Source organism: Stomoxys calcitrans, chromosome 5 (assembly GCF_963082655.1).
Source record: "Stomoxys calcitrans chromosome 5, idStoCalc2.1, whole genome shotgun sequence".
NCBI classification, from domain to species: Eukaryota; Metazoa; Arthropoda; class Insecta; order Diptera; family Muscidae; genus Stomoxys; species Stomoxys calcitrans.
This window is the reverse complement of record NC_081556.1, coordinates 88996129-89022872: the sequence shown is the minus strand read 5'-3', so window position 1 is coordinate 89022872 and position 26744 is coordinate 88996129. Positions and strand designations below refer to the sequence as shown.

At 38.5% G+C, this 26744-nt stretch overlaps 3 protein-coding genes across 3 annotated transcripts in view; 2 read left to right on the top strand and 1 right to left on the bottom strand.

Moving 5' to 3' along the window:
• The window catches only part of LOC106086630 (uncharacterized), a 79188-nt gene extending 72570 nt beyond the window's left edge, over window positions 1-6618 (top strand). The window contains exons 20-21 of the mRNA XM_059369844.1: window positions 240-348; window positions 6459-6618. Of these exons, the coding sequence (XP_059225827.1) occupies window positions 240-348; window positions 6459-6487 (138 nt within the window). The 3' untranslated portion in view covers window positions 6488-6618. The remainder of the gene's footprint in view (window positions 1-239; window positions 349-6458) is intronic.
• LOC106081672 (O-acyltransferase like protein-like) overlaps window positions 1-26744 on the bottom strand; it is a 185777-nt gene that overhangs the window by 130700 nt on the left and 28333 nt on the right. The window lies entirely within an intron of this gene.
• The window catches only part of LOC106086635 (O-acyltransferase like protein-like), a 28562-nt gene continuing 25282 nt past the window's right edge, over window positions 23465-26744 (top strand). The window contains exon 1 of the mRNA XM_059369843.1: window positions 23465-23510. Coding sequence (XP_059225826.1) covers window positions 23465-23510 — 46 coding nt within the window. The remainder of the gene's footprint in view (window positions 23511-26744) is intronic.

The following is a 26744-nucleotide window of genomic DNA, read 5'->3' as shown; positions in this document are numbered from 1 at the left end:
TGATACTTTAAAATAAAGCAACCATATCACGTAGACGGTATACAATGATAAATTGAAAGATATCGCCGCCAAAAGGTTAGATTGTTCAAAGTGGTCAACTTTTACAAAATACATTTAGAGTATAAAAATAATTCTATATATTAAGACGATCTAGCCATATGCTTCTGTCTGACTATTCAAATCATACAATTATATTATACTATGATATTAAAAAAAATAGTTTTTTTTTATTCTTTCAGTTGACACATTATAATGTTATATATGTTCTAAGCGTTGTTGTAGCATTCCTAGTTACCGTAATGTTCGAGTACCCCGTGGCCGAGCTTTTCAGTGCATTCAATTTGAAAAGTAAGTATGTTTTTACTATTGTGCTAAAGATGTATATTGTATATTGGAGGCCACTGTAGAGCAGAGGTTAGCATGTCCGCTTTTGACACTAAACAGCTGGGTTCGAATTCTGGCGAGAACGCAAGAAATTAAATTTCAATTAGTTATCCCCTTCTAATGCTGGCGACATTTGTGGGGCACTTTGCCATGTAAAAATTTCTCCCCAAAGAGGTGTCGCTCTGCGACACGCCCTTCGGACTGAGCTATAAAAAGAGGGAACCTTATCATTGAGCTTGAACTTGAATCGGACAGCACTAATTAATATATAAGAAGTTTGGCCTTGTTCCTTATGGAATTTTCATTGGCAAATTTGGATTTACTTTTTATCGATGTTGGTTGTTGTTGTAGCAGTCTGTTGTACTCTAAGGCGGCAACCCTTGCCAATGAAGGACTTCATCGAGTCACTCCAGTACGTACAACCGGCTGTCATGGGATTTTATCGATGTAGGTCGTTGGGGATTGCAAATGGGCCATCTCGGTTCAGATTTGGATATAGCCCTCATATAAACCAATTTCTAGTTTTGACTTCCAGAGACCTCAATTTTAGTCTGATTTGGCTGAAATTTGGTACAAAAATTTGGGTTTTGACTTCTAATATACAAACCCATGCTTAATATAAGACATTGTCTTTTGTATGGGTTTTATCATAATAAAATAAAAATTACAATACAAGTGCCGATTATGATCCGAATCGGTCTATAAACTGATATAGCCTCATTACAAACCAATGCTCGGATTTTACTTCTTGACGCTATAAAAGACTCAGTTTTCATCCGTTTTGGCTGAAAATTGGTACACGGACTTCCGTTCTGACTTCCAACATCAGTGCAGAGTATGATCCGAATCGGTCTATAAGCTGATATAGCCCCTATACAAACCGATCACCAGATTTGACTTCTTAAGCATCTATAGGCCTCAATTTCCAACTGATATGGCTGAAATCTAACACAAAGGCTTCTTCTACGACTTCTAGCGCCCGTGTCAAGTACGATCCCAATTGGTCCATATATTGTTAAACGCCCTAAAAATACCGATTCCCCAGTATGACTACCTAAGATAAAGTCAGCCGCAACCAATTCCCGAGTTGATTGTTAGAAAATAAATCGAAAACGAACTGAGTTAATTAAGGGAAATTTTTAGTGGTGGTGGAATTCATGGTAGTGGGTATCCAAGATTCGGCAGAACCGAACTTAGCACGTTTTATTTGTCTCTTTTAATGTCTGCCTATAAGGAACTTAACAAATTCGAACCATGATGGAGGGTATATAAGAATCGGCCCGGCCGAATTTAAAACTCTTGACTATAAATACATCCGATGACGCCTTTAAATGGATGATGCAAATGAGTAATAAATCAATCCGTACCAAATGTCGTAAGGATAGGTTGAAAATGTTTGTACTTCTGACATAGGTTAGGTTGAAACGAAAGTGCGAATAGTAATTCGCCCCATGGCACTATGGACATACACCTAAGCAAGTAATCGGCTTGTTGTGTGCTCTAAATACTAATAAGGAAGACAAAGAAAATCTTAGTCAGGAATTCCGTACTCCCTAATTGATTTCCATACCATGTCTCTAAGTTGGTCCATGTTTGGTATTGTGTCCCCACTTAAGTGCCGGTGTCTATAAGTCGCGAAAGCAGGGCAATGACGTAGGAAAAGTTACAACTTCTCATCGTCTACCCTACATGCTCTACACATGCTATCACTTGCCGCAACTATTTTGCATAAGTGATCTCGTCGTGTAATGTCTTACTTTCTTTCAATAATAGCCTCATCTTCTCACAATCCGGATTTTCCCATAGAATTTTGAACATCCTACCTACCGTTTCGCAGTTCCACAGTTAGTTAATTAGATGCGCGTTCGTCGCCTACGCCCATAACTCGGACTGTGTCGACCCGACCGGACGAGGGAAAAGGCTGCAACTTCGAGGCCGGATATTATTAATCCTTTTGCATCCGCGAGGCCTGGTCTCCGAGTTCCTTGTTTATAACTTTTTACTATTGAGTGACATTGCCAGATTAGTACTTGCTTTCGCGGCATATAGATGGCCTTATGAAGGACAGAATTACTGCATAAAAAAATAACTTCAAAAGACACTCACATGTGTCCCATATATTTTATGGGGTAATTCAGAAGGAACACATGTAAACGGTATACGAATCCCTTGCCAATGCGGATCGCGTCATCCACAGAGAATGCGTTTATCTCTTTCTTACACTCCCAGACTGTTCGTGACCTTAACGTCCTGGTTGTTATTGCCCTCATGACCAGTTTACTGTCCGTGAAGATGTTCACACTCGACGTCCTTGCGTTAACAACGTATAATGGCCTGGCACACAGAAATAGATCGCAGTCCCTGGGTTCTCAATGTAGACCCCTAGGCCCACTCTGTCTTCTAGCTTTGATCCAACTATGTTGCATGAGCCACCAGAGAGGAATACCAGAATTACGTCAATCCAAGACTGTGCCGCAGGAAGCTGTACCTCGCACTCAACCACAAGTGTCTCCCATCGTCGCCTCAATTATATAGCGATGGTATGACCTGCTCCTATCCTCTATCTTTCTCCCATCGCCTGAAGTCTAGTAGCCGCAGTGGCTCGGATATCTAGTATAGTCTTCAGAGCCTTAGTGGGTGTGGTCCTCATCGCTCCGCCTATGCCAAGACAAAATTTTGTATTATTATCCTTACAATGCACCTTTTCTTCATCGCAGTCCATCGAACTACTGAGGCTTAAATAAGTATTGGTCTATTCAAGCTCCTCTAGAGAAAGTGGACTATCCTCAGGTTCAAGTCCCATTTCGAACCTACGGGCCATCTTCATAGTGCCAAACATCTGTAAGACTTCCTGAATATGATACTTTCAATTCTTCAATTCAGTTTCCTGTCCAAGATCACTCCTAATTTGTTTAGCCTTCTCATATATAGAAATGTTTCTATTAAGGAAACGTGGTGCGTCCAATTGGCCCGCCTTCATCTTCCTCGTGAACATTGAGACCCCCTAGATCTAGCCCAGACGTATGCCATCTCCAAGACGTTTCGGCCCTTCTCCATAGCTGATTCGGATCTTTACTCCTTAGAAGTATAACTTCGAGCGTAGTAGACGTGATCTAATCCCTCCTAAGTCAGCATCAGTAATAAGTTATTTATGGTGGTCACCCTTAGGAGTGGCGACAAAATGTCCCCTTTGTGGCGTGCCCGGTGACACTTTCTCCCTAATGCGATATTTATGTCATGGGGCCCACAATTTATCAACTTGTTGCTTAGCATATGGTTTATCCAGTCTGTAAGGACTGGTTTAAGGATTGAAACAATGTGTCGGTCCGAGCACTGTTAAAAGCCCTCCGCCAATGTGTACGATTTAGCATCGAATGATTCTTCTATTTTATACACAACCTTGTTAAGGCAGTCTTCATCGACCTCCCCTTGTGACTTAGTAGGGAAAATAATATGGAGTGTACTAAATATATTACAATAAAATATGGCCAATAGTAAACTGTTCAGTGTGAACATAGGGCTTTAACAAGCTCTCTCCATCGAGCTCTATCGTTGGCCGAAGCGTTGGCTTGATTTCACGATATATGGGTTGATTCCCCCTCTCTTTTTGTACAAGTGATCCATGGCATATATCATGCACGTAGTCGATGTCTCCAAGGAAGTCGTTAATGACCCAACGTATGCCATAGGCTGTCTCAGCATTAGTTGCTTCTAAAACGGAGTCTAATAAAATTAACAAGTAAGAGCGTGCTAAGTTCGGCCGGGCCGAATCTTATATACCCTCCACCATGAAGCGCATTTGTCGAGTTCTTTTCCCGGCATCTCTTCTTAGGCAAAAAAGGATATAAGAAAAGATTTGCTCTGCTATTAGAGCGATATCAAGATATGATCCGGTTTGGACCACAATTAAATTATATGTTGGAGACCTGTGTAAAATGTTAGCCAATTCGAATAAGACTTGTGCCCTTTGGGGGCTCAAGAAGTAAAATTGAGAGATCGATTTGTATGGGAGCTGTATCGGGCTATAGATCGATTCAGACCATAATAAACACGTATGTTGATGGTCATGAGAGAATACGTCGTACAAAATTTCAGGCAAATCGGATAATAATTGCGACCCCTAGAGGCTCAAGAAGTCAAGATCCCAGATCGGTTTATATGGCAGCTATATCAGGTTATGAACCGATTTGAACCTTATTTGACACAGATGTTGAGAGTAAGAATAGAATACGTCATGCAAAATTTCAGCCAAATCGGATAGGAATTGCGCCCTCTAGAAGCTCAAGAAGTCCCAGATCTGTTTATATGACAGCTATATCAGGTTATGAACCGATTTCAAACATACTTGGGACAGTGGTTGGATATCATAACAAAATACTTTGTGCAAAATTTATTTAAATCGGATAAGAATTGGGCCCTTTAGAGGCTCAAGAAGTCAAGACCCAAGATCAGTTTATATGAAAGCTATATAGGGTTCTATACCGATTCAAACCATACTTGGCGCAGTTGTTGGATATGATAACGAAATACTTCGTGCAAAAATTCATTCAAATCGGATAAGAATTGGGCCCTCTAGAGGCGCAAGAAGTCACGATCCAAGATCGGTTTATATGTCAGCTATATCAGGTTATGGACCGATTCGAATCATACTTGGCACAGTTGTTGGATATTATAATAAAACACGTATTGTAAACATTAAATTCCAATCGGATAAGAATTGTGCACTCTAGAGGCTTAAGAAGTCAAGATCCAAGATCGGTTTATATGGCAGCTATATCAAAACATAGACCGATATGACCCATTTACAATACCAACCGACCTACACTAATAAGAAGTATTTTTGCAAAATTTCAAGCGGCTAGCTTTACTCCTTCGGAAGTTAGCGTGCTTTCGACAGACAGACGGACGGACGGACATGGCTAGATCGACATAAAATGACACGACGATCAAGAATATATATACTTTATGGGGTCTCAGACGAATATTTCGAGTAGTTACAAACAGAATGTCGAAATTAGTATACCTCCCATCTTCGAGGGTATAAAAATAGCGTCAGTGACAGGATGCAACTTTGCTTCACTCCTTTATCGATTCCGCAAGGTCGGCTCTCTTTTCCATTAAAACGGACTTAAACTTCAGCGTTCCTATACAGCTCCCTAATTAGTGCCACGATTTTTCGGGAATACCCTAATTCAACAGCGTGCTCCACATTGAACTTGGTGAAACTGTGACAAAAGTACGCTCGAATTCGATGAATAAAAGGTATAGGTGTATATTTAGTTTTGCAGACTGTTCAATGGTTATGCGGAGGGAGTTAATGTGGTCGGCACAAGAACGTCCTTGCCGGAAGCCTGCCTATTCCTTCCTCAAAATCCTGTCAAGTGCAGGCGAAATTCGTTGCAGAAGAATACTTGCCATCACATTATTTAATGTGTTTAGAAATGTAATCCCCCTCCAGTTCCTACAGGTAAGGTCACCCTTCTTTGGGATTCTTCCATTCCGTGGGGGCAACTTTTGTATTCCATGGGGTATGCCTCACACCGCAACAGTTCAGGGCGGCTGATATGCATTTTTTTTGTGAGACCAGAACTGCCTCAATTTCTTCGTAGGTGGGTGGGGCCGTAGATATATTTTTACGTGGGTTTCGGCGCACAGGGGGATTAAGAAAATCGTAGCTTACGTCGGTTACTGGTCCTTCGAAGCTGAACAAATCGCGCCATCATTCTAATTGCTATTCGGGTGTTGTTAATTCCGATCCGTCCTCATATTTTATTAACTCGTAAATACCACGCATGTTTCCAATATTAGCTGCATTTTCAGCTTGTTTGCCAGCGAACTAAGCGCTTGACAGTGAGGTCGAGACGCGATATTCAGTCCAGGCCGCGATTTCAGTTACACTTGATATTGTCCATATCAGAGCGTTGCGTACCGTTGCCGGTGTTTAATTATCTATGTTTAGGGGAAATAAGGCGAGGCATATGTGCAAATCGGGCTATAAATTAGTCTATTTTAATCTTCGGTCTTATCAAAACTAACTTTATTAAATCTTAATTTTCTTTTCTCTTTTATTCCAGATAGAAAAAGCCATCTAAAGAGCTTCTAAATCTGAAGAATGCGGAATAACTTAAAATTCGAATTACCTTGAAAACTGAAATTATGTTAGACGGTAGAAATCCGTTTTAAATGTTCGAATTTCCAAAATAGAAAAATAAAAATATTCATTCAGTAATAACATCAGAGATGGTCTGTCAGACACCGTGACGTATATGACATACATTTCCGACATACAATACATACGTCGTAAACCCAGCTAAAAATCTAGGTTTCTGAGGGAAAAAATTCGAATGTAAATATTAAAGATTTCCTTTAAAGAACTGTCAAAAAAACCTATTTCAAATCTACATTAAGTTTTGTGACATTTACAGATAGTTATGTAAACATTTACAGATAGTTATGTAGGTTAATGCCGTTTATGACTTTTACAATTTTTTGACAGTCGAAATCTTAAAAAAGCGTCTTACGGACCATCTCTGAATAACATGCATAAAAATATCATGAAATGCGTTTTGAAATCAGCTATATTTCTTGCTCATAGAAACATTTTGGCATGCAAAAATCAATTTCTTGGATTTGTATAGAGATCTGGCATAGTGTAAGTAGTGGATTCGTCAGCTCTAACTAAAGCTCCCTAAAATTGGTCATATCGGCATTTCGAAAATTTTTCGGGCTGTCAAATCTTGATTTGTGGTACGTATGTATATCAAGGAGCCTAAGGCATCCATGTGCTAAATTTCTGCAATATACGATAATAAATATGCGTTTTATAAAGCGAAACCCCTTAATCGGGAGAACCAAATGTCAGCTATATCGGGTATTAAATGCGTCTTTAATGGGCCTACGAACTTAAATCCCCTGATTGCTCTATATCGGGGCTTGGAGTTGCGATGGAGAAATGTGTAACGCAAGGATAATATATGTTGTCTTGTCGTAGGCGGGGCGATGAGGACCACGCCCACTAGGGCACTAGAGACTACTAGATATCCGACCCATAGTTGCAGGTCATACCATCGCTACACAGAAAAAAATCACTCTTACAAAAAATCAACTACCAAATTTGTATGTGAAACTTTAAATTCTCAACGAATTTTGGCATTGAATCGAAAACATTATTTGTTGAAGTACGTAAGTAAGTCTCTACAAGAGTCTTGACAGACAAAATTATTGAAATTTTGTTGACTTTTAACAAATTATTTAGTTGAGGTAGTTGTTAAAATAGGCGCACAAAACTCCCATGCCATTCATGACTTTCAACCCAGGTTCGAGTCCCCCGGTCGGGCAAAAAAACTTTTTTTCATTAAACTTATTTTAGAAAATTCGGCATAAAAAAATATGAATTTCGTATTCAGAAAAAAATTTAGAGTCGTTTTTAACTTTTTTAATTGAGACACTTATTACGGTGCAGCAGTACTTATTTATTTATTTCATCATAAAGAAGATGATGTCAGTAGGATAGAGGATGCTAGCAAGATTACCAAACTTGAGTTCAATACCATGCGACACCAAAATTATTAAAATTTGTTTTTAAGGGTAATAGTAGAAAGTGACAGAGCAAACCCCGAGAACAGCAGTAAAATGAACGAGACAAAGCAGCGCGAGCCGAACAAAGAAAACAAAAACACCACCACCCGAAGCAAAGCACATGCCCTGGCTGGTTAGATGGTTTTAAGCCTTGCTTATGGATATACTGTTGTTGTTGTTATATGTTTGCTGCAAAGATTGCCTTTCAACAACAAATTTGTACTTTGGGTCATTGAGAATCAAAATAAATTGTTGCAGGAAAATTAACAAATTTCGTAGCATTGAGTGTGAACATCATTACAGACAGTAAACCGGCCATCAGGGCAAAACAACCAGAAGGAGATTAACGCCTTTTCTGAGGATGGCACGATTCGCAATGTTTGGTTATCGGACCATAGAGGGATAAGAGGGACTGAAAAAGCAGACGATTTGGCAGTGAAGGCCAGAGGACTGCCGTCAATAAACTTGGTTAACCCAAAGCCTTTCGGGTCGACGCAGTCCGATTTAAGGCTTGGGCGACGAACGTAACACTGTGGACCAGCGAAACGTTCGGTAGGTCGACGAAAATCCTATCGGGAGATCCGGGTCATAAAAAGTCGAGGCTATTACTGAAAGGAAGTAAGAAGGAGGTCAGTATAGCTTTCGCTATCATAACGGGACATATAAGACTGCGAGTTCAGTTATGCAATATCAGTGCGGTAAGTGATAGCTTGTGTAGGGTACGGTATGAGAAACTATTAGTGATTTTGTGTTGGGGTTTCCTTGGCCCTTTAAAGTGTTATGTAATTTGGTTAAGTTGTTTAGCTTGAAGACATTTGTTGTTTTGCAAATAAAGGAATGTTTTTCATTACATTTTCCCAACGTTTCGTCAAATATTTTTTACTTTAAGCGAATTTTATTCCATCTATTTAAATTAGATAACACTGTCACACAATAATGCACATAATATGAACTATTTTATAACTTACAGTATTAATTTTAACCGTTTACATTGATTTTTTGTCAACATCGAACATTAAAACCAAAAAAAGACTTCAATTTATATCACAGATTTTATACACATGGCAACACTGTAGCTAACGCATATGCTGTCCGTATCTTATTTTAGATTCATCGTTCTGTTCATGTTGTGTTGTATTCGTAGGCTGTCTACTGTGAATCGTTTTCTTTCGATCGTTTCTTTGTCCAATATCCGCATGTTTTCAAAGTCTTGTTAGTAGCACAGAATTTCTGATTTAAATTCTCATTTTATTCCCACCCCCAAAGGATTGGTATTAGTATTAGGTCCAAATCGGAACATATTTCGATATAGCTGCTATGAGGCATAACGTATGCATTTTTCACCGGATTTTGACGAAAGGTGGTTTACATATATACCCGAGGTGGTGGGTATCCAAAATTCGGCCCGACCGAACTTAACGCCTTTTTACTTGTTTAGATATGTATGAGCCAAGAATGACACACATGCTTTACTTTATAAAGGGTGATTTTTTTGAGGTTAGGATTTTCATGCATTAGTATTTGACAGATCACGTGGGATTTCAGACATGGTGTCAAAGAGAAAGATGCTCAGTATGCTTTGACATTTCATCATGAATAGACTTACTAACGAGCAACGCTTGCAAATCATTGAATTTTATTACCAAAATCAGTGTTCGGTTCGAAATGTGTTCAAATTTTGACAAATTTTGTTCAGCGATGAGGCTCATTTCTGGTTGAATGGCTACGTAAATAAGCAAAATTGCCGCATTTGGAGTGAAGAGCAACCAGAAGCCGTTCAAGAACTGCCCATGCATCCCGAAAAATGCACTGTTTGGTGTGGTTTGTACGCTGGTGGAATCATTGGACCGTATTTTTTCAAAGATGCTGTTGGACGCAACGTTACGGTGAATGAACACATTTCGAACCGAACACTGATTTTGGTAATAAAATTCAATGATTTGCAAGCGTTGCTCGTTAGTAAGTCTATTCATGATGAAATGTCAAAGCATACTGAGCATCTTTCTCTTTGACACCATGTCTGAAATCCCACGTGATCTGTCAAATACTAATGCATGAAAATCCTAACCTCAAAAAAATCACCCTTTATAAGTTGAAGAGTTGAGAAGACATCTTTTTATACGATTTGTTGAAGTTTGGAATACTGCCACATGGCTTCAAAATTGGTATGGAATTACAAGACTTAATTTCTTTACATATTAGAAGATATTTAATTTTCTACCGAAAATCACTTATTTTATAGTAAATCTATTTAATATTTAAAGCCACAGTGCACCGTGTGAATTCTAGCAACATAGCAAATTATTCATACTAATTTCAACTAAACAGGTCAGTTAACTCGAATTTAATTAGCATAATAGTCATGCGTGCCGTTAAGCAAAAAAACATAACATCAAACCTGTTTAAGAATTAATTGCTTAAATAGCTTTCTTACGATGACATTTCTTTCGATGTTATGACACTCTAGATTTGTCGAGACTACCTCAATTTTTTTTTTAAATAAACACCACTATTAGTTATACTAATCAAAACTTTTGTAACGAAATCAAAGGGCTGCCCATTTAAATTTTGGATCATCGATTTATGTATATCCCATATACAAATGACGCATGATGATGCACCTACACCACTACACTCAGAAAAAAGTGATTCAAAGAACTAATTAAGAAACTTATTCCAATTCAGTTACTCAATTTTAATATAATTTAGATGAATTTTGCATAAAACAAGGAAAAATTGCATGCATCGCATTGGTTAAGAGTGGTACTATGTTCGCTTTTAGCGAAATTTTTTTCATGATTACTTCTTTTAGATAATAGATTTTGAAGCAAAAGAACTTGCATTATTTATGAAAAATGTTCACAAAAGTGTCATGTTATCACTGAGATTTTGTTAGTGTTTCAAAAAAGTAACCGTGAAAAACATGTGTTTTCACCGGTAAAAAGCGAACATAGTACCAGCCATTAATCGCAAATAGTTCATACACTTGAACTTAGTTAGTAATTTAACTAAACCTATTCAACAAATTCTATTCAACAAGTAAAATATTTCTTTGGTACACAACGATTTTATTAACTCATGCTGAAAGTTTCGTCGTTTTCAGTTCAACGATTCGCAAAATCGATTTTCTTCAAGTTAAATAAAATTTTTAAAAATGTAGTTCATAAAATTTCCTTAATTTTAATATTTTTGTAAAACTTAAAAACATCACAAGCTTAAACCAAAAATTTTGTTAAAATAAAGTTGGTTTGAAAGATTTTTTACTGAACTAAGCGAAACCTCAAACTAGCTAGGAATACCAAGATTTGCTTAGTGCACTTACAAATTTCTTAATTAAACCGTCATATGCACTTGATAATACTTACTTCAATTGGCTATGACAGAACGTTTGTCCCATTTGCCGAATCCAGAATAGCCTTCCAAGCGTCTCGATCTTCTGCGCTCTTTCTGTAATCTATAGCAACAAGTTTTGAGGTGTCTCCCACCACTTAATTTTTCCATCGGGCTTTTGGTCGTCCCGGTTTGCGTGTACCACCGTGTTTGCCTTCAAAAGACTTCTTAGCTTCATCCATTCTGACAACATCACCAAGCCAACGCAGTAACTATTCTATCGTTGTCATACAGCTCGTGGTTCATACGACACCTATATTCTCCATTAACGCCAAATGGCCTATATATTTTTTTTTTTTGGGGTTCTCTACTTTTTCTTTATCTGACCGGTTGTACAAGTCGTTTTGGGAGTAGCTACCATCCATTTCGTTCTATCAACAATTAAGGCCAGATTTTCCTTCGATTAATTCAAAGGCTGCAGTTACTACTTCCGATCGGCATAGGCGAGCAGTATGTGTTCTCTTTTGATTAGTGTGCCATCTCTATTTACATCTGCATCTTCTGTGATCTTCTCCAGCAGGATATTAAAGATAACAGACGATAAGCTGTCTCCTCGTCTGAAACCTCGTTTGGTTTTGAATGATGTGGAAAGATTCTTTCCTATTCTTACTGAGCAAGTGTCATCCTGCAGAGTCTTTTTAATTTTGCAGGGATACCAAACTCAGACATGGCTTGAAATACCTTTGAACGTATAGGGCTGTCGAAAGCGGCTTTGTAGTCAACTAAGAGATGGTAGGTGTTGATTTGTCCTTCTCGGGTCTTTTCCAGGATTTGGCGCAGTGTGAATATCTGGTATAGGGTGGATTTACCAGGTCTAAAGCCGCATTGATAGGGCCCAATTAACTCATTGACTTTAGGTCTTAATCTATCACAAAGAACCCTTGAGAGTATCTTGTATGCTATGGTAAGGAGACTTATTCCTCTGTAGTTGGTGCATTTCTTTCTTGTCTCCTTTCTTATATACGGGACATAGTATGCTGAGGTTCCATTCATCGGGTATGCGTTCTTCTAGCCGGATTGCGCACATAAGCTGATGCTTCGCCTCTGGTCTTAAATAGTTCAGCGGGTAAAGCGTCGGCTCCTGCTGCCTTGTTCTTTAGTCGGGTCACTGCTTCTTGGCCCTCATTCTGACTAGGAGGTAAACATTCTATACCATCATCATCGATTTGTTGGTATCCTTTTCGTCGCCAACGTTGAACACTAGCAGTTGGATAAAATATTCTTTCCATATCCTCAGCATGCCATCTGTGTCAGTTACCAGATTTCCTTCTTTGTCTCTGCAGGAGGATGTGCCTGCACCAAAGCCATCGGTTTGATGTGTAATTCTTTGGTAGAATTTCCTGACTTCATTCTGACTCCTGTACATCTCAATTCGCTCACACTCACGTCTTTCCATTTCCTTTTTCTTTCTGTGGAATAGACGTTTCTCCTCTTTCCTTTTCTCCCGATACCTCTCCTTTGTCTGGCGCGTTGCTACTGATTGCAGGGTTTTTCTCTATGCCGCATTCTTGGCTTCAGTAGCATCTCGACACTCTTGGTCGTAACATGGGTGTCTTGGAGGAGGCTTCCATTACCCAAGTACGGATTTCGCGGCATTTTCCATGGATTGGGCAATTGTTTGCCACTGCGCCATTATATCATCGGAACAAGGAGTGCTTTCATCAATCAATCACTCGACTGACCCAGAGTGGAGTATCCCGCTGCCATCTGTAGTTTTTGCAGCTTTTCAATGTCCAGCTTCCGTGCAGTATCAGATCGTATTTTTTCGCCATGATCAGATGGGTGCGAACCTTTGCTGCAACAAGATAATGATTTAGCACGCTGGATGAATGCCTTCCCTCTATTTCAACCTGATAAATTTGGTTTCTTGTGTGTTTAATCGGTTGACAACCATGTGGCCGTGTGAATCCTTTGATGCTGAAATCCGTGACTGCGCCTCAAATGGTCCATCCGTTTAGTCCAATTTTGGCATACTCTTTCCAACATTTCGGCTGGTATCTTACGTATTAGTGATTCAATGTTGACTTCCAATGCGTCAAGCGGGCTTGCATGTATAGACATGAGCTTTACCTAGCCCATAGTCTAAAGGCGTTAAATCGCACGATCAGGACGGCAAATTGACCGGTCCCGAACTTGAAATAAAATGTTCACCGAACTCGTCTCTCAATAAGTCCATTGTTACTCGTGCTGTGTGCCATGTGGCGCCGTCTTGTTGAAATCACATTTCATGCAAGTCAAGTTCTTGCATTTTAAGCAAAAAAAGTTGGATATTATCTCAAGGTAGCGCTTACCATTCACAGTTACGGTACGATTCGCATCATCTTTAAAGAAGTACGGTCCAATGATTCCACCAGCTCATAAACCGCACCAAACTGTGACTTTTTCTGGATGCATTGGTAGCTCTTGCAATTTTCCTGGCTCACTTCAAAATCGACAATTCTGCTTATTTACGTACCCATTAAGCCAAAAATGAGCTTCCTTGGTCAATGGAAGGAGCTCGCGATTAGCTTTCTTAACAGAGCATGCATTTTGATAATAAAATTCAATAACTTGCAAGCGTTGTTCATTTGTAAGACGATTCATGTTTAAATTATAGACCAAACTGAAGACGTTTCTCAGTGAAACAAAACACGAAACGTGCGTGAGCTGTTTAAACCGTTGTTGCCAAAAAGATAATTTCTAAATGATCACCCTTTATGGGTTCAAATTGAAGAAAATCGATTTTACGGAACGTTGAACTGAAAACAATGAAACTTTTATCATGAGTTGATAAAAGTATTGTCCACCAAAAGAATATTTTACTTGTAGAATAGAATTTTGGTTAAGTAAAATTACTTACCAAACTTAAGTTTATGAACTATTTTGCGACTAACTAAAGGGTGATTTTTTTGAGGTTAGGATTTTCATGCATTAGTATTTGACAGATCACGTGGGATTTCAGACATGGTGTCAAAGAGAAAGATGCTCAGTATGCTTTGACATTTCATCATGAATAGACTCACTAACGAGCAACGCTTGCAAATCATTGAATTTTATTACCAAAATCAGTGTTCGGTTCGAAATGTGTTCATTCACCGTAACGTTGCGTCCAACAGCATCTTTGAAAAAATACGGTCCAATGATTCCACCAGCGTACAAACCACACCAAACAGTGCATTTTTCGGGATGCATGGGCAGTTCTTGAACGGCTTCTGGTTGCTCTTCACTCCAAATGCGGCAATTTTGCTTATTTACGTAGCCATTCAACCAGAAATGAGCCTCATCGCTGAACGGTGAATGAACACATTTCGAACCGAACACTGATTTTGGTAATAAAATTCAATGTTTTGCAAGCGTTGCTCGTTAGTAAGTCTATTCATGATGAAATGTCAAAGCATACTGAGCATCTTTCTCTTTGACACCATGTCTGAAATCCCACGTGATCTGTCAAATACTAATGCATGAAAATCCTAACCTCAAAAAAATCACCCTTTAGATGTAAAATATATTTAACAATTTTCCTAGTTTTATGCAAAATTGACTATACACCACTTTTTTCTGAGTGTGGGCAAATTTGCATTGCATCGGTTAACGGGAGCTATACCTTAACATGAACCGAAATTTCAAGGGGCTGATTTTATCTGTTTGTAAATTATAGTGTTTTCGACAGACAGACGGACATGACTAAATCGCCTTGAAATGTCAGGACTATCAAAAATACAATTGTAAACTTTATGCAATCTAGGGCCAATATTTCGAGATAGCAAAGTTAGTGTAGCCCCATCCTGTTGTGGAGGGTCTAAAAACGTTAACGGCTTACCTTTCCTTTGTCTTAACCTTTCCCTAGGAAGTAAATGTAAGGAATTTAAATAAACTTTTAATTGACATAGGGAGAATCAGAAAATGTTGCTGCTTCTTTCATAATACGAACTCAACCTTTTAAGTATTGCAGTACCAGTCTTGAATGTTTCCACATTTAACAAACGAGAAAATACAGCCACGAGCCAAAACTTTCGATTTTAGATTTTAATTAGTTATCTAGCAAAGAAAGCGCCAACGATTTGTTTTCGTTTTCTGTTTTTTTTTCTTAGTTAAGATTTATGTGTTAATTTTCAGTTTGCAAAAACATAAAAAGTTGAAACTTGAACTATTTGATGGTGGAATATGCAGTAGGCAACCTTTCGATAAAGCTACGTCACTAAATAACTGATTTCAACAATAAGTGGTTTGGAAAAGCATTCCAATAAACTCAATTTAATGGTTTTTTGCGTCATGCTCTCTTTTTACCCTACAGCTACAGAGTTAAAGTAGAATAGTTTAATTGATTTCATCCTTTTAAGCTTCGCTACAGTGTAACAAGTAAAATGGTATACAATGCTGGTCAAAATAATATCACAATTAGGATCATCTGCATACTGGTCTCGCTTAGTTTGTATAGAGAAAACTCCTATTTTTTTACATACGGGAATAAAAAGAAGTCATTGGGTGCTGGACTATACGGCGGATGACTCATCAAATCGATGTTTTGAGTGCTCAAAAATGCAATTGTGTCGTATTTTTGGAGCATTTCTTTCGACCAATCGACACGAGCCTTTTTTTGAGCGATTGACAAATTGCGTGGGGTCCAACGCGAACAAATTTTTTTGACGGTCAAATGTTCATTCAATATTGAATTCCTAAGGCTGTCTCAATCTCACAATAGGTCACATGACGATCTTGCAATATTAGTTGGCTTACAACATCAATGATTTTTGGAACAACAATTGGTTTTGGACGACCTTCACGAAACTCTTCTGGGAGTGTACTGCTACCTCAGTTGAATTCACCATACCATCGATAAGTCCTTAAGTCCTTAGAGACTCTATAAACAATATGCCATAAAGATAAGAAATAAGAAAATGCCACAGGGCAAAGCACAGGGGGAATTTTGTTGCGGAAAAAATGCACTTTACTTTACAGGACGCACACACGATTTTTTTATTTTTTGCACTTTCCTAATTTTGACTCCAGAAACACGAAGTAGAAGTTCGTTTTTGGGGCAAAGGCCCCTGGGAGCAAAAAACGCCCCCTTGGGAGGAAATGGACCAACCAAGGCAATATGGGTAACAAATAAAAGGATGTGGTTGCACCAAAGCCATCGGTTTGATGTTTAATTCTTTGGTAGAATTTCCGTACTTCATTCTGACTCCTGTACATCTCAATTCGATCATTTGGTCAATGGTTTTCCAATGCACCATTATATCATCGGAACAGGGAGTGCTTTCATCAAGCAATTGGGTCAGCCGAATCGAGTATGCCGTTGCCATCTGTTATGTTTGCGGCTTTTCAATGTCCACACTCAAAAAAAGTGACCCCATGATTCAGATAAAATGAACTTATTTTTAATAAAACTGAACTTCATTCTGCGCTAAAGAAATTTTCATTTGATTTTAGTTTATGTTGATTTTAAAAATAGCGAAATCATATGAACTCCTGGTTAGTTTAACGATAATTTGATCAAATAAATTTGTTCTTCTTTCTGTACATATGGTAAACTATCGTGTATGACAATTTAAACTCGTTTTAAATTAATTGTTGGAACAAAATGTTTGAATTTTTCATTATAAATAAATTAAAATGTATAAAAATTTGACAAAATCTGGCATTCTATTTGGGCCAATTATCAATAACTCACAAGAAAAAATTCGTTATTCTGAGTATATGACAAATAATCGCGTAAGCTAATTTTAACTCATTTGAAAATAATTTTTTGGAATACATTTTTTTTAACTTTTACTGTAAATAAATGTTAACAAGTAGACCGCAAAATCTGTGCTAAGAAAATTCTGTCATCACTTTATTTAAATGTTGACATTCAAATATACAATGCTTAATATGTTGTGTGCTATTCAATACTCATTCGATTTAAATAAATTTCGTAGTTCGCATGGTTGTGAGTAGAAAGGACGTAATGCTTATAAGGTTGTGGCATTTGTTGTCGCATAACTTGCTTTGCCTAACCCTTGCCGCTTGCCAGGTATTCGATGCATATACAAGTTCTAGGCATCCTGTGATAATTGCGGCCAGATGGGGCTCCAGATAGTCGGCCTGCTTCTGTAGTCGGCCTCCTTATTGTATTCCTTGATCGGTGTGTAATACACCATATACAAAATACATATATTTAATCTTGTTTGCTATTAAAGTAAAGACCACCGTAGCGGTTAGCATGTCCGACGCTGAACGCCTGGATTCGAATTCTGGCGAGAACGTCAGAAAAAATTGTCTACTGTGGTTATCCCTTCCTTATGCTGGCGATATTTGTGCGGAACTATGCCATTTGAAACAAGTAAAAAGGCGTTAAGTTCGGCTGGGCCGATCTTTGGATACCCACCACCTCGGGTATTTATGAAAACCACCTTTCGTCATAATCCAGTGAAAAATGCATAATTTATGCCCCCATAGCAGCTTTATTGAATTATGATCCGATTTGGACCAAATTCGACACGCGTATTGAGAGGTCTAATAAGTACAAGTCATTGTTCAATTTTGTAGAACAAAATATTGTTTTTTTTGGTAGCCATATCCAAATATAGACCGATCTGAACTATATACGACACGGATGCCGAAAAGCCTAATATGAGTCACTGTTTCAAATTTCGGCAAAATCGGACAATAAATGCGCTTTTTATGGCCGTAGCCATATCCAAATATAGGCCGATCTGAACCATATACGACACGGATGTCGAAAAGCCTAATATGAGTCACTGTTTCAAATTTTGGCAAAATCGGACAATAAATGCGCTTTTTATGGGGCCAAGACTTTAAATCGAGAGATCGGTCTATATGACAGCTATATCCAAATCTGAACCGATGTGGGCCAAATCGAAGAGGGCTGTCGAAGGGCCTAACACAACTTTCTGTTCCAAATATCGGCGAAATCGGACAATAAGTGCGCGTTTTATGGGTGCATTTATGGAACAATAAATGCGCCTTTTATGGGCCCAAAACCTTAAATCGAGATATCGGTCTATATGGCAGCTATATCAAAATCTGGACCGATAAAATTGAAGAGGGCAGTCGAAATACCTAACACAACTCACTGTCCCAAATTTGGGCGAAATCGGATTTAGACCCATATCGCCTTTTATGGGTCTAAATCTGGGATGTCGACTGGCCTAACACAACTCACCGTTCCAAATTTCAGCAAAATCTGATAAGTCTATATGAAGATATCGTTCGATATAGCCTATCTTCGAGCTTAATCTGCTTATGGACTAAAAAAGAATCTGTTCAAGGTTTCAGCTCAATATCACTATTTTTAAAGACTGTAGCGTGATTTCAACAGACAGACGGAAGGACATGGCTGGATCGTCGTAGATTTTTACGCTGATCAAGAATATTTGCACTTTATAGGGTCGGAAATGGATATTTCGATGTGTTGCAAACGGAATGACGAAATTAGTATACCTCCATCCTATGATGGAGGGTGTAAACAATGGTATGGCAGCCATGTAAAAACTTCTCCCCAAAGAGGTGTCGCAATGCGGTACGCCGTTCGGACTCGGCTATAAAAAGGAGACAGCTTATTATTGAGCATAAACTTGAATCGGACTGCTCTCACTGATATAAGGGAAGTTTGTGCCTGTTCTTTAATGGAATGTTCATTCCGAACCAACGAAACTTACCCCCTTAAATATTCCTTCAAAATACTTCGCTTGGGATTGTACCCAAGCCAAGTCATAATAATGTAGCTGTTTAACTATACGATGCGAAAGAAAGCTTAATTTATTCAAACTATATTATCAACCAATGTTTGATATTCTTTAAAACTACATACGTTGGCTGCCTACATCTTTATAACAGCATTCAATCGTTTTCCTATTTTGCCAATTTGATAGTGTTTTTCAATACTTCAACTGTCGTATGGCGAGAAAAGTTTATCAACAAATGGTTGTGTGAAGATTTTTCAAGTATGTTAAAATCTAGTTTCTTGATTTATGCGAAATCCCGAGAATCAAATTGTTATTTTAAAGCGTGCAACTAGAAATTCTCTGAAGTGCATTTTTCAACCCCGTTTCGAAAGTACGCCCGATCAACAAAGGCTGCTGCTCCAATGATTTATACAAAAAGTGTGTTTCGCTTTGCCGTTGTTTTGATTATTCTGAACAGCTGTATTGCTAAAAAGTTCGATGGTAGGTTGAAAAATAAAAAAAAAAAATTAAAAGATAAGTTCTAAAAAAAGGACTAGTGTGTACAATTGAAGCCGGACAAATCCAACTTTTGCCAGCTTGTCGAGTGTATGTAAATACTAAGTGTCCTTATTTCAACACAAGTGTCCTAATTGAACTTTAGTGATAGAAAGGAAAATGAAGTGTGTGCATCGCAAACCCCAAAAAATGAATTTTAGTAAATCAACCAATTGTCGTGAAAATTTAAAAAAAAAAATTTTGTTCCCATAAATTAACTTACTAATAAGATGCAAATTTACCCACTTACATAGCATTATCGGATACCACACTCTGACATGAGAGAAGTCAACTCTCTCATATCAGTGTGTTGTATCCGATTTAATGATAAAGCGACGGCTACTCAATGCTGAATATGCACAACACACCATAAAGTGAAAATAAAAACGATTTATATTTCTAAACGAATAACAATATTTTCAATAAATTTGGAGCGAAGTGTGCGGTGCGCCATCCAGGGTTTGAGCCCTCTACGCCTATTTTACTAAGAACACAATTTTTTGGTTTTCCTCAATGAAAGTGTGTTTATGTACGAAATGCTTAAAAAATTATAACGATATCTTATCTTTATATACCACTAGCTGACCCGGGCCTGCTCCGCTGCGCCTTCTTTTACTTTATATGAAACAAAAGTTTCCTTGGAATATTTATTTTCGACAATGAAAGATCCTTTAGTGAAATACCACGCTAACTTGAAATCCCACATGATCTTTATTGGTCTACGAAGTTTGGATGTAAGGTGTACTCCATTCTTAAAATACTTCATTTCAGCCCGATATTCTCATGATGTCTGATTTAGTGGTGTTTTCGGGAGAGAGGTGGTCCCCCAAATACTTGGCCCTGAAAAATATCAGCATCGTGCTTTTCTCTCAAATACCATTTATATAAACCTCATATTGCCATTGGCTTAAGAGGAGTTTACAGGATGAGGCGTCCCCCAAACACATGGCCCTAAAATAGGTTTTCAAATTCGTTTTCTAATCTCAAATACCTTTTATTTGAGCCACATATTGGCATGGTCGAAAAATGTTTTCCTTTGGGGGTGTTTTGGGAAAGGTGTGATGCCCTAAACACATGGTCCTACATTTGGATATCAAATTCGTATTCTACTCCCAAATACATTGATTTGAGCCCCATGGTCGCAAAAAAATTGCTGTTTGTGGGGTGTTTTGGGAAAGGGGTAGACCCCCAGAAAATTGGTCCCGAAAATGGGTATCAATTCTTGCTCTACCCCCCAATACCTTTCATTTAAGCTCCACATTGATATGGTCGGTAAATATGGCCGATCTAGGGGTGTTTTGGGGATTGGGGTGGTTCCCCAAACACTAAGCCCGGAAAATATACCAGCAACGTGCTCTATTCTCATATAACTTTATATCATTTATTTGAACGCCATATTGCCATTGACTTCAAAATTAGATATCAAATTCGTTTTCTAGTCTCATTTAAACTCCAAAAGTCAGCAAATCTGTCCGGTTTGGGGTATTGGCCCTAAAAACTATAAATATTTAGTTCCAGTCTCTTTAAGACCCAAATTGTCTTGGTGAGCAAATACGTCCTATTTGGGGGTTGTTATGGTGGTGGGACGTCCGCTAGACAGTTGGCCCCTAATGTTGATATCAGATACGTGGTCCATTCCCACATACCTTTAATTTGGGCCCCATGTTTCCATAGTCGGCCAACATGACCAGCTTGGGCTTGTTTTGAGCGATGGGCGGCCACTCAGTGAGTTGGCCTTGAAAATATATATCGGATTCGTGTTCCACTTTAAAAAACCCTCTTATTTGAGCCTAATATTGCAATAGTCAGAAAATACTTACTATTTGGGTGGTGTTGTGGAAGTGGGGTGGCCCCATAGACTCTTTTCCCGAATATTGATAACAAATTCGTGCTTCTCTCCCAAAGACCTTTCATTTGAGCCCCAAATTGCTATGATCGTAAATTTGTCACCTTTTGGGGGATGTTTTTGGTGAGAGGCGGCCCCAAACACTTGGTCCCATATTTCGATATCACATTAGTATTCTACTCGCAAATACCTTTCATTTGAGTCCCATATTTCCATGGTCGTTAAATATGTCCGATTTAGGGGTGTTTTGTGGCTTGGGGTGGTCCTCCTAGCACTTGGTCCGACAATTGGATATCAGATACGTTTTCTTATCCTAAATACCTTTCATTTGAGTCCCATATTGTTGTGATTGGTCTAAATATATGTTTGGTAGGTTTTAGGGTAGGGCAGCCCTCCTAGGTACCCCATCCGAAATTTGGATACCAAATTTTTATTTTTAGGGTACAATATATGAGAGCACACAAAATTTCGCTCAAATCGCACCACCCATCTCCGAGATCTGGCGTTTTTTAAAATTAGGGTAAGGGGGAGGGTCCGCCCCCCTTCAGATATCAAAAAATTTAGTACCCTATTTTCACCACGGGGTCATTACGTACCATCTGTGAAAATTTCAAGAAAATCTGTTCAGCCGTTTCTGAGTCTATAAGGAACACACAAACATACAAACAAACACAAATTGATTTTTATATTTATATAAGAAGATAAAGTATATACAATATATTCTTGTTCGTCATGACATTTTAAGTCGATCTAGCCATGTCCATCCGTCTGTCTGTCGAAAGCACGCTAACTTTCGAAGGAGTAAAGCTATCCGCTTGAAATTTTGCACAAATGTTTCTTATTAGTGTACGTCTGTTGGGATTGTAAAGGGGCCATATCGTTCTTGAGCCACTAGAGGACGCAATTCTTATCAGATTTGGCTGAAATTTTGCATGAGGTGTTTTGTTATGATTTCCAACAACTATGTTGAGTATGGTTAAAATCGCTCCATAACCTAATATAGCTGTCATAAAAACTGATCTAGGCTCTTGACTTTTTGGGCCTCTAAAGGGCCCAATTCTCGTCCGATTTTCACGTGGTGTTTTGATATCACTTCCAACAACCGTGCCAAGTATGGTTTAAATCGGATTATAACCTGATATAGCTGCCTTATAACCGATCTTGAATCTAGATTTCTTTATCCACTAGAGGGCGCAATTCCTATCCGATTTTTCTGAAATTTTGCATGAGTTGTTTTGTTATGACTTCGAACTACTGTGCCAAATATGGTTCAAATCGGTCTATAACCTTCAACATACGTGTCAAATATGTTCTGAATCGGTCTTTAGCCTGATACAGCTCCACTATAAACCGATCTCCCTATTTTACTTCTTGAGCCCCTAAAAAACCCAATTCTTATTCGATTTGGGTGAAATTTTGCACATATACTTCTACTGTGATCTCCAACAATCAATTCAATTAGCAAAGCAATCCTTTTCTTTTATCCTTCGTTTATCTAAAAAGAGATGCGATTCATTGTGGAGGGTATATAAGATTCGGCCCGGACGAACTTAGCACGCTTTTACTTGTTGTTTTTAGTTGAAATTTTTCCGAAATTTCATGAATAAAATTAAATATTTTTATATCGGCTACAGCATTTTATATTATGTAGTAGAACATTATACATTAACCGAAATGTTAAAAGTAATACAAGCCCGGTCATCATTCTCGGATCATCGCTACATTAGGTTTAGAATTTCACGGCTAGCGTCCAATCCAATAAGCTTCTGGAAGTGAAAACCAACTGGAAACAATTCGGAAAACTACTCAGAGGAAGACTTGGTCAAGATATTTTAGATTGTCCAAGCATAGAAGATATTGACAACAATATCAACTGGATAACGACAACAGAATCTTGTCTCTCGGAGACAACCGAATCTTGGAACGATGAGTTTGATCGAAGGTTTCTCATTAACGTTGCCCTATTAAAGAAAGTATTGAGGTTCCAAGCATTTAAGTTACCGGACCTGATGTAGGCGGACTACAGCGCACCTCATCTGGCCGCTATATGCACAGAACTACGATGAGGACTTGCATATACTCCGAAAGCCTGGCAGAATGCAAGGGTGGTATGTATACCCAAGCCCGACAAGGAAAGTTATGTGTCACTAAGGACCTAGAGACCTATAAGCCTTTTTACTCAAAATCTTGGAACGTATTGTCGATACCATGTTAAAGAGTAGAACATTTAGAGAACTCCTCAAAAACAAACAGCATGCTTTTGTCAAGGGAAGGGCTGTGGAGACCGCCTGTCATAGAGAAGGCTTTTAACAATGTGCGAATCGACACACTGATGCAATAATAAGACCAGCATCATTTGGACCCAGTCCTTGGAGACTGGATAAACCATATGATAAGGAACTCGTTGTAAATTGTGGGTCCCATGACATAAAGATAAGGAAGGCTCACAGATGTTGGACACTATGGAGATTGCTCGAACAGATGGAGTTATAGTAGGTAGATGAACTTGGCACAGATATTCATTTTTGTCATCGAGTGATATCGCTGAAATTTGGATCAGTGGGTTCCATTAAACCCCTCAAAAGCCGTAATGAGTATGGTACAAAAAGGACCATATCTGGATCTTTCAATTTTTGGTCGTGGGTCCATATAACCTTTGCAAGGGTTGGGTTTAGCCCCCTTATATATCGATGTTCATATTTCAGTTCCCCAGCCAACACAAGTTTTTAACCCGACCTCATACACTGAAATAAAAAAGTTGGCTCAAAATTCAAGATTTTTCCTTATTCGTGGGATTTAAGCAATGAAAACGAGTCAAAGAACCAAAACTATAAAATAGAGATGGTTAGGTTAGGTTTAAGTGGCAGTCTGCCATCGGACTCACTTAGACGTTTTCGTCCATTGTGATACCACAGGAACAGAAGAAGTAGATGCCTTCTATAGTTCCCACCGTTGAACCATCCAGATCGCTTTAAAAAGCCCAGTTACTTGTGAATCTTCACATTCGCTAAATCAGACAAGTTCTCAAAGAAATGAGAACCTAAAGTGGAAATCCTTCTAACTACTAGTGTGGGACATAGTCGATGTCCTCACAGCTTCTGCAAAAGTCGTTGCTGGCAACCTTCAGTCTGCCAGCATGTTTTCCGATTAGACAGTGACCTGTCATGACGTACACAATTATTGAGACGTCTGATCTAGCCAATGACAGCAAAGCAATAGACCTCTTCAAGTCTAGATGAGGCCATGTTTAGAGTACACCCCAAAGCCCACCTGGTCGTTTAGTTTGGAACCATCCGTATAGAAGTCTATGTAACTTCTTCTAAATCGGTTAAGAACTGCGCCCTCTAGAAGCTCAAGAAGTCAAGACCCAAATATGACGTATTTGCTCACCAAGACAATTTGGGTCTTAAAGAGAGTGGAAATAAATATTCCTAGTTTTTAGGGCCAATACCCCAAACCGGACATATTTCCTGCAATAAGGAGTTTAAATGAGATTAGAAAACGAATTTGATATCCAATTTTGAGGCCAATGGCAATATGGGGTTAAAATAAATTATATATAGATATATGAGAATAGAGCACGTTGCTGATATATTTTCCGGGATTAGTGTTTGGGGGACCACCCCAATCCCAAAACTCCCCTAAATCGGGCATATTTACCGACCACGTCAATGTGAGCTTAAATTGGTATTTGGGGGTAGAGCAACAATTGATTCTCACTTTCGGGACCAATTTTCTAGGGGTCTACCCCTTTCCCAAAATACCCCACAAACAGCAATTTTTTACTGACCATCGCAATATAGGGCTCAAATAAAAGTATTTGGGAGCAGAATACGAATTTGATATCCAAATGTACTACCATGTATTTAGGACATCACCCCTTCCCCAAAACATCCCCCAAAGGGTAAAAATTTTTCGACCATGCCAATATGTGGCTTAAGTGAAAGGTATTTGAGATTAGAAAACGAAATTGGTATTTGGGGGTAGAGCAACAATTGATTCTCACTTTCGGGACCAATTTTCTAGGGGTCTACCCCTTTCCCAAAATACCCCACAAACAGCAATTTTTTACTGACCATCGCAATATGGGGCTCAAATAAAAGTATTTGGGAGTAGAATACGAATTTGATATCCAAATGTACTACCATGTATTTAGGACATCACCCCTTCCCCAAAACATCCCCCAAAGGGTAAAAATTTTTCGACCATGCCAATATGTGGCTCAAGTGAAAGGTATTTGAGATTAGAAAACGAATTTGATAACCTATTTCGGGGCCATAATAAATAAATGGTATTTGAAAGAAGAGCACGATGCTGATATTTTTTCAGGGCCAAGTGTCTAGGGGACAACCTCAGGGACAACCTAGGGGTGTTTTCCCTAAATCAGATATCATGAGAATATCGGTCTGAAATAAAGTATTTTAAGAATGAAGTACACCTTTCATCCAAACTTAAATTCGTAGGCCAATAAAGATACGGGATTTAGACTGTAAGTCAAGCGATATTCTATTTTCGTAGCATGGTATTTCACTAAAAGCTCTTTAATTGTCAAAAATAAATATTCCAAGGAAACTTTTGTTTCATAAGAAGTAAAAGAAGGCGCAGCGGTCTATAATTTAACCATGAATCGTTTTACAAAGGAACAACGATTGCAAATTATTGAATTTTATTATCAAAATGGGTGCTCTATTAGGAAATTTCATAGCGTGCTTCTTCCATTTTATGGTCAGTTTAATCAACCATAAGCGGAATTGTCGATATAGGAGTAAAGATCAGCCAGAAGCATTGCAAGAGCTTCCGATGCATCCAGAAAAAGTCACACTTTGGTGCGGTTTATGTGGTGGTGGCATCATTGAACCGTACTTCTTCAAAGATGATGCGAATTTTAACGTAACTCTGCGTAACGGTGCCACATGCCACACAGTATGCGTAACAATGGTCTTATTGAGAGGCGAGTTCGGTGAACATTTTATTTCACGTTCGGGACCGGTCAATTGGCCGCCTACATCGTGCGATTTAACGCCTTTAGACTTTTTTTTTGTGGGGCTATGTTAAAGCTCATGTCTGTACAGACAAGCCCGATTCAATTGACGCATTAGAAGACATTTTTGAGGCATTTATTCGTGAGATATCGGCCGAAATATTCGAAGGAGTATGGCAAAATTGGACCATTTGAGGCGCAGTCACGTTCATCATTTGCATGAAAAAATCTTTAAACATTAAGTTATATGGACCGACCAAATAAAGATTTTATGCATTTTTCTGAATTTCATGTGTTTTTTTTTTAACTTTCCTTAAACTCTCAAAAAATCATCCTTTATAATCGGGAGATCGCTTTATAT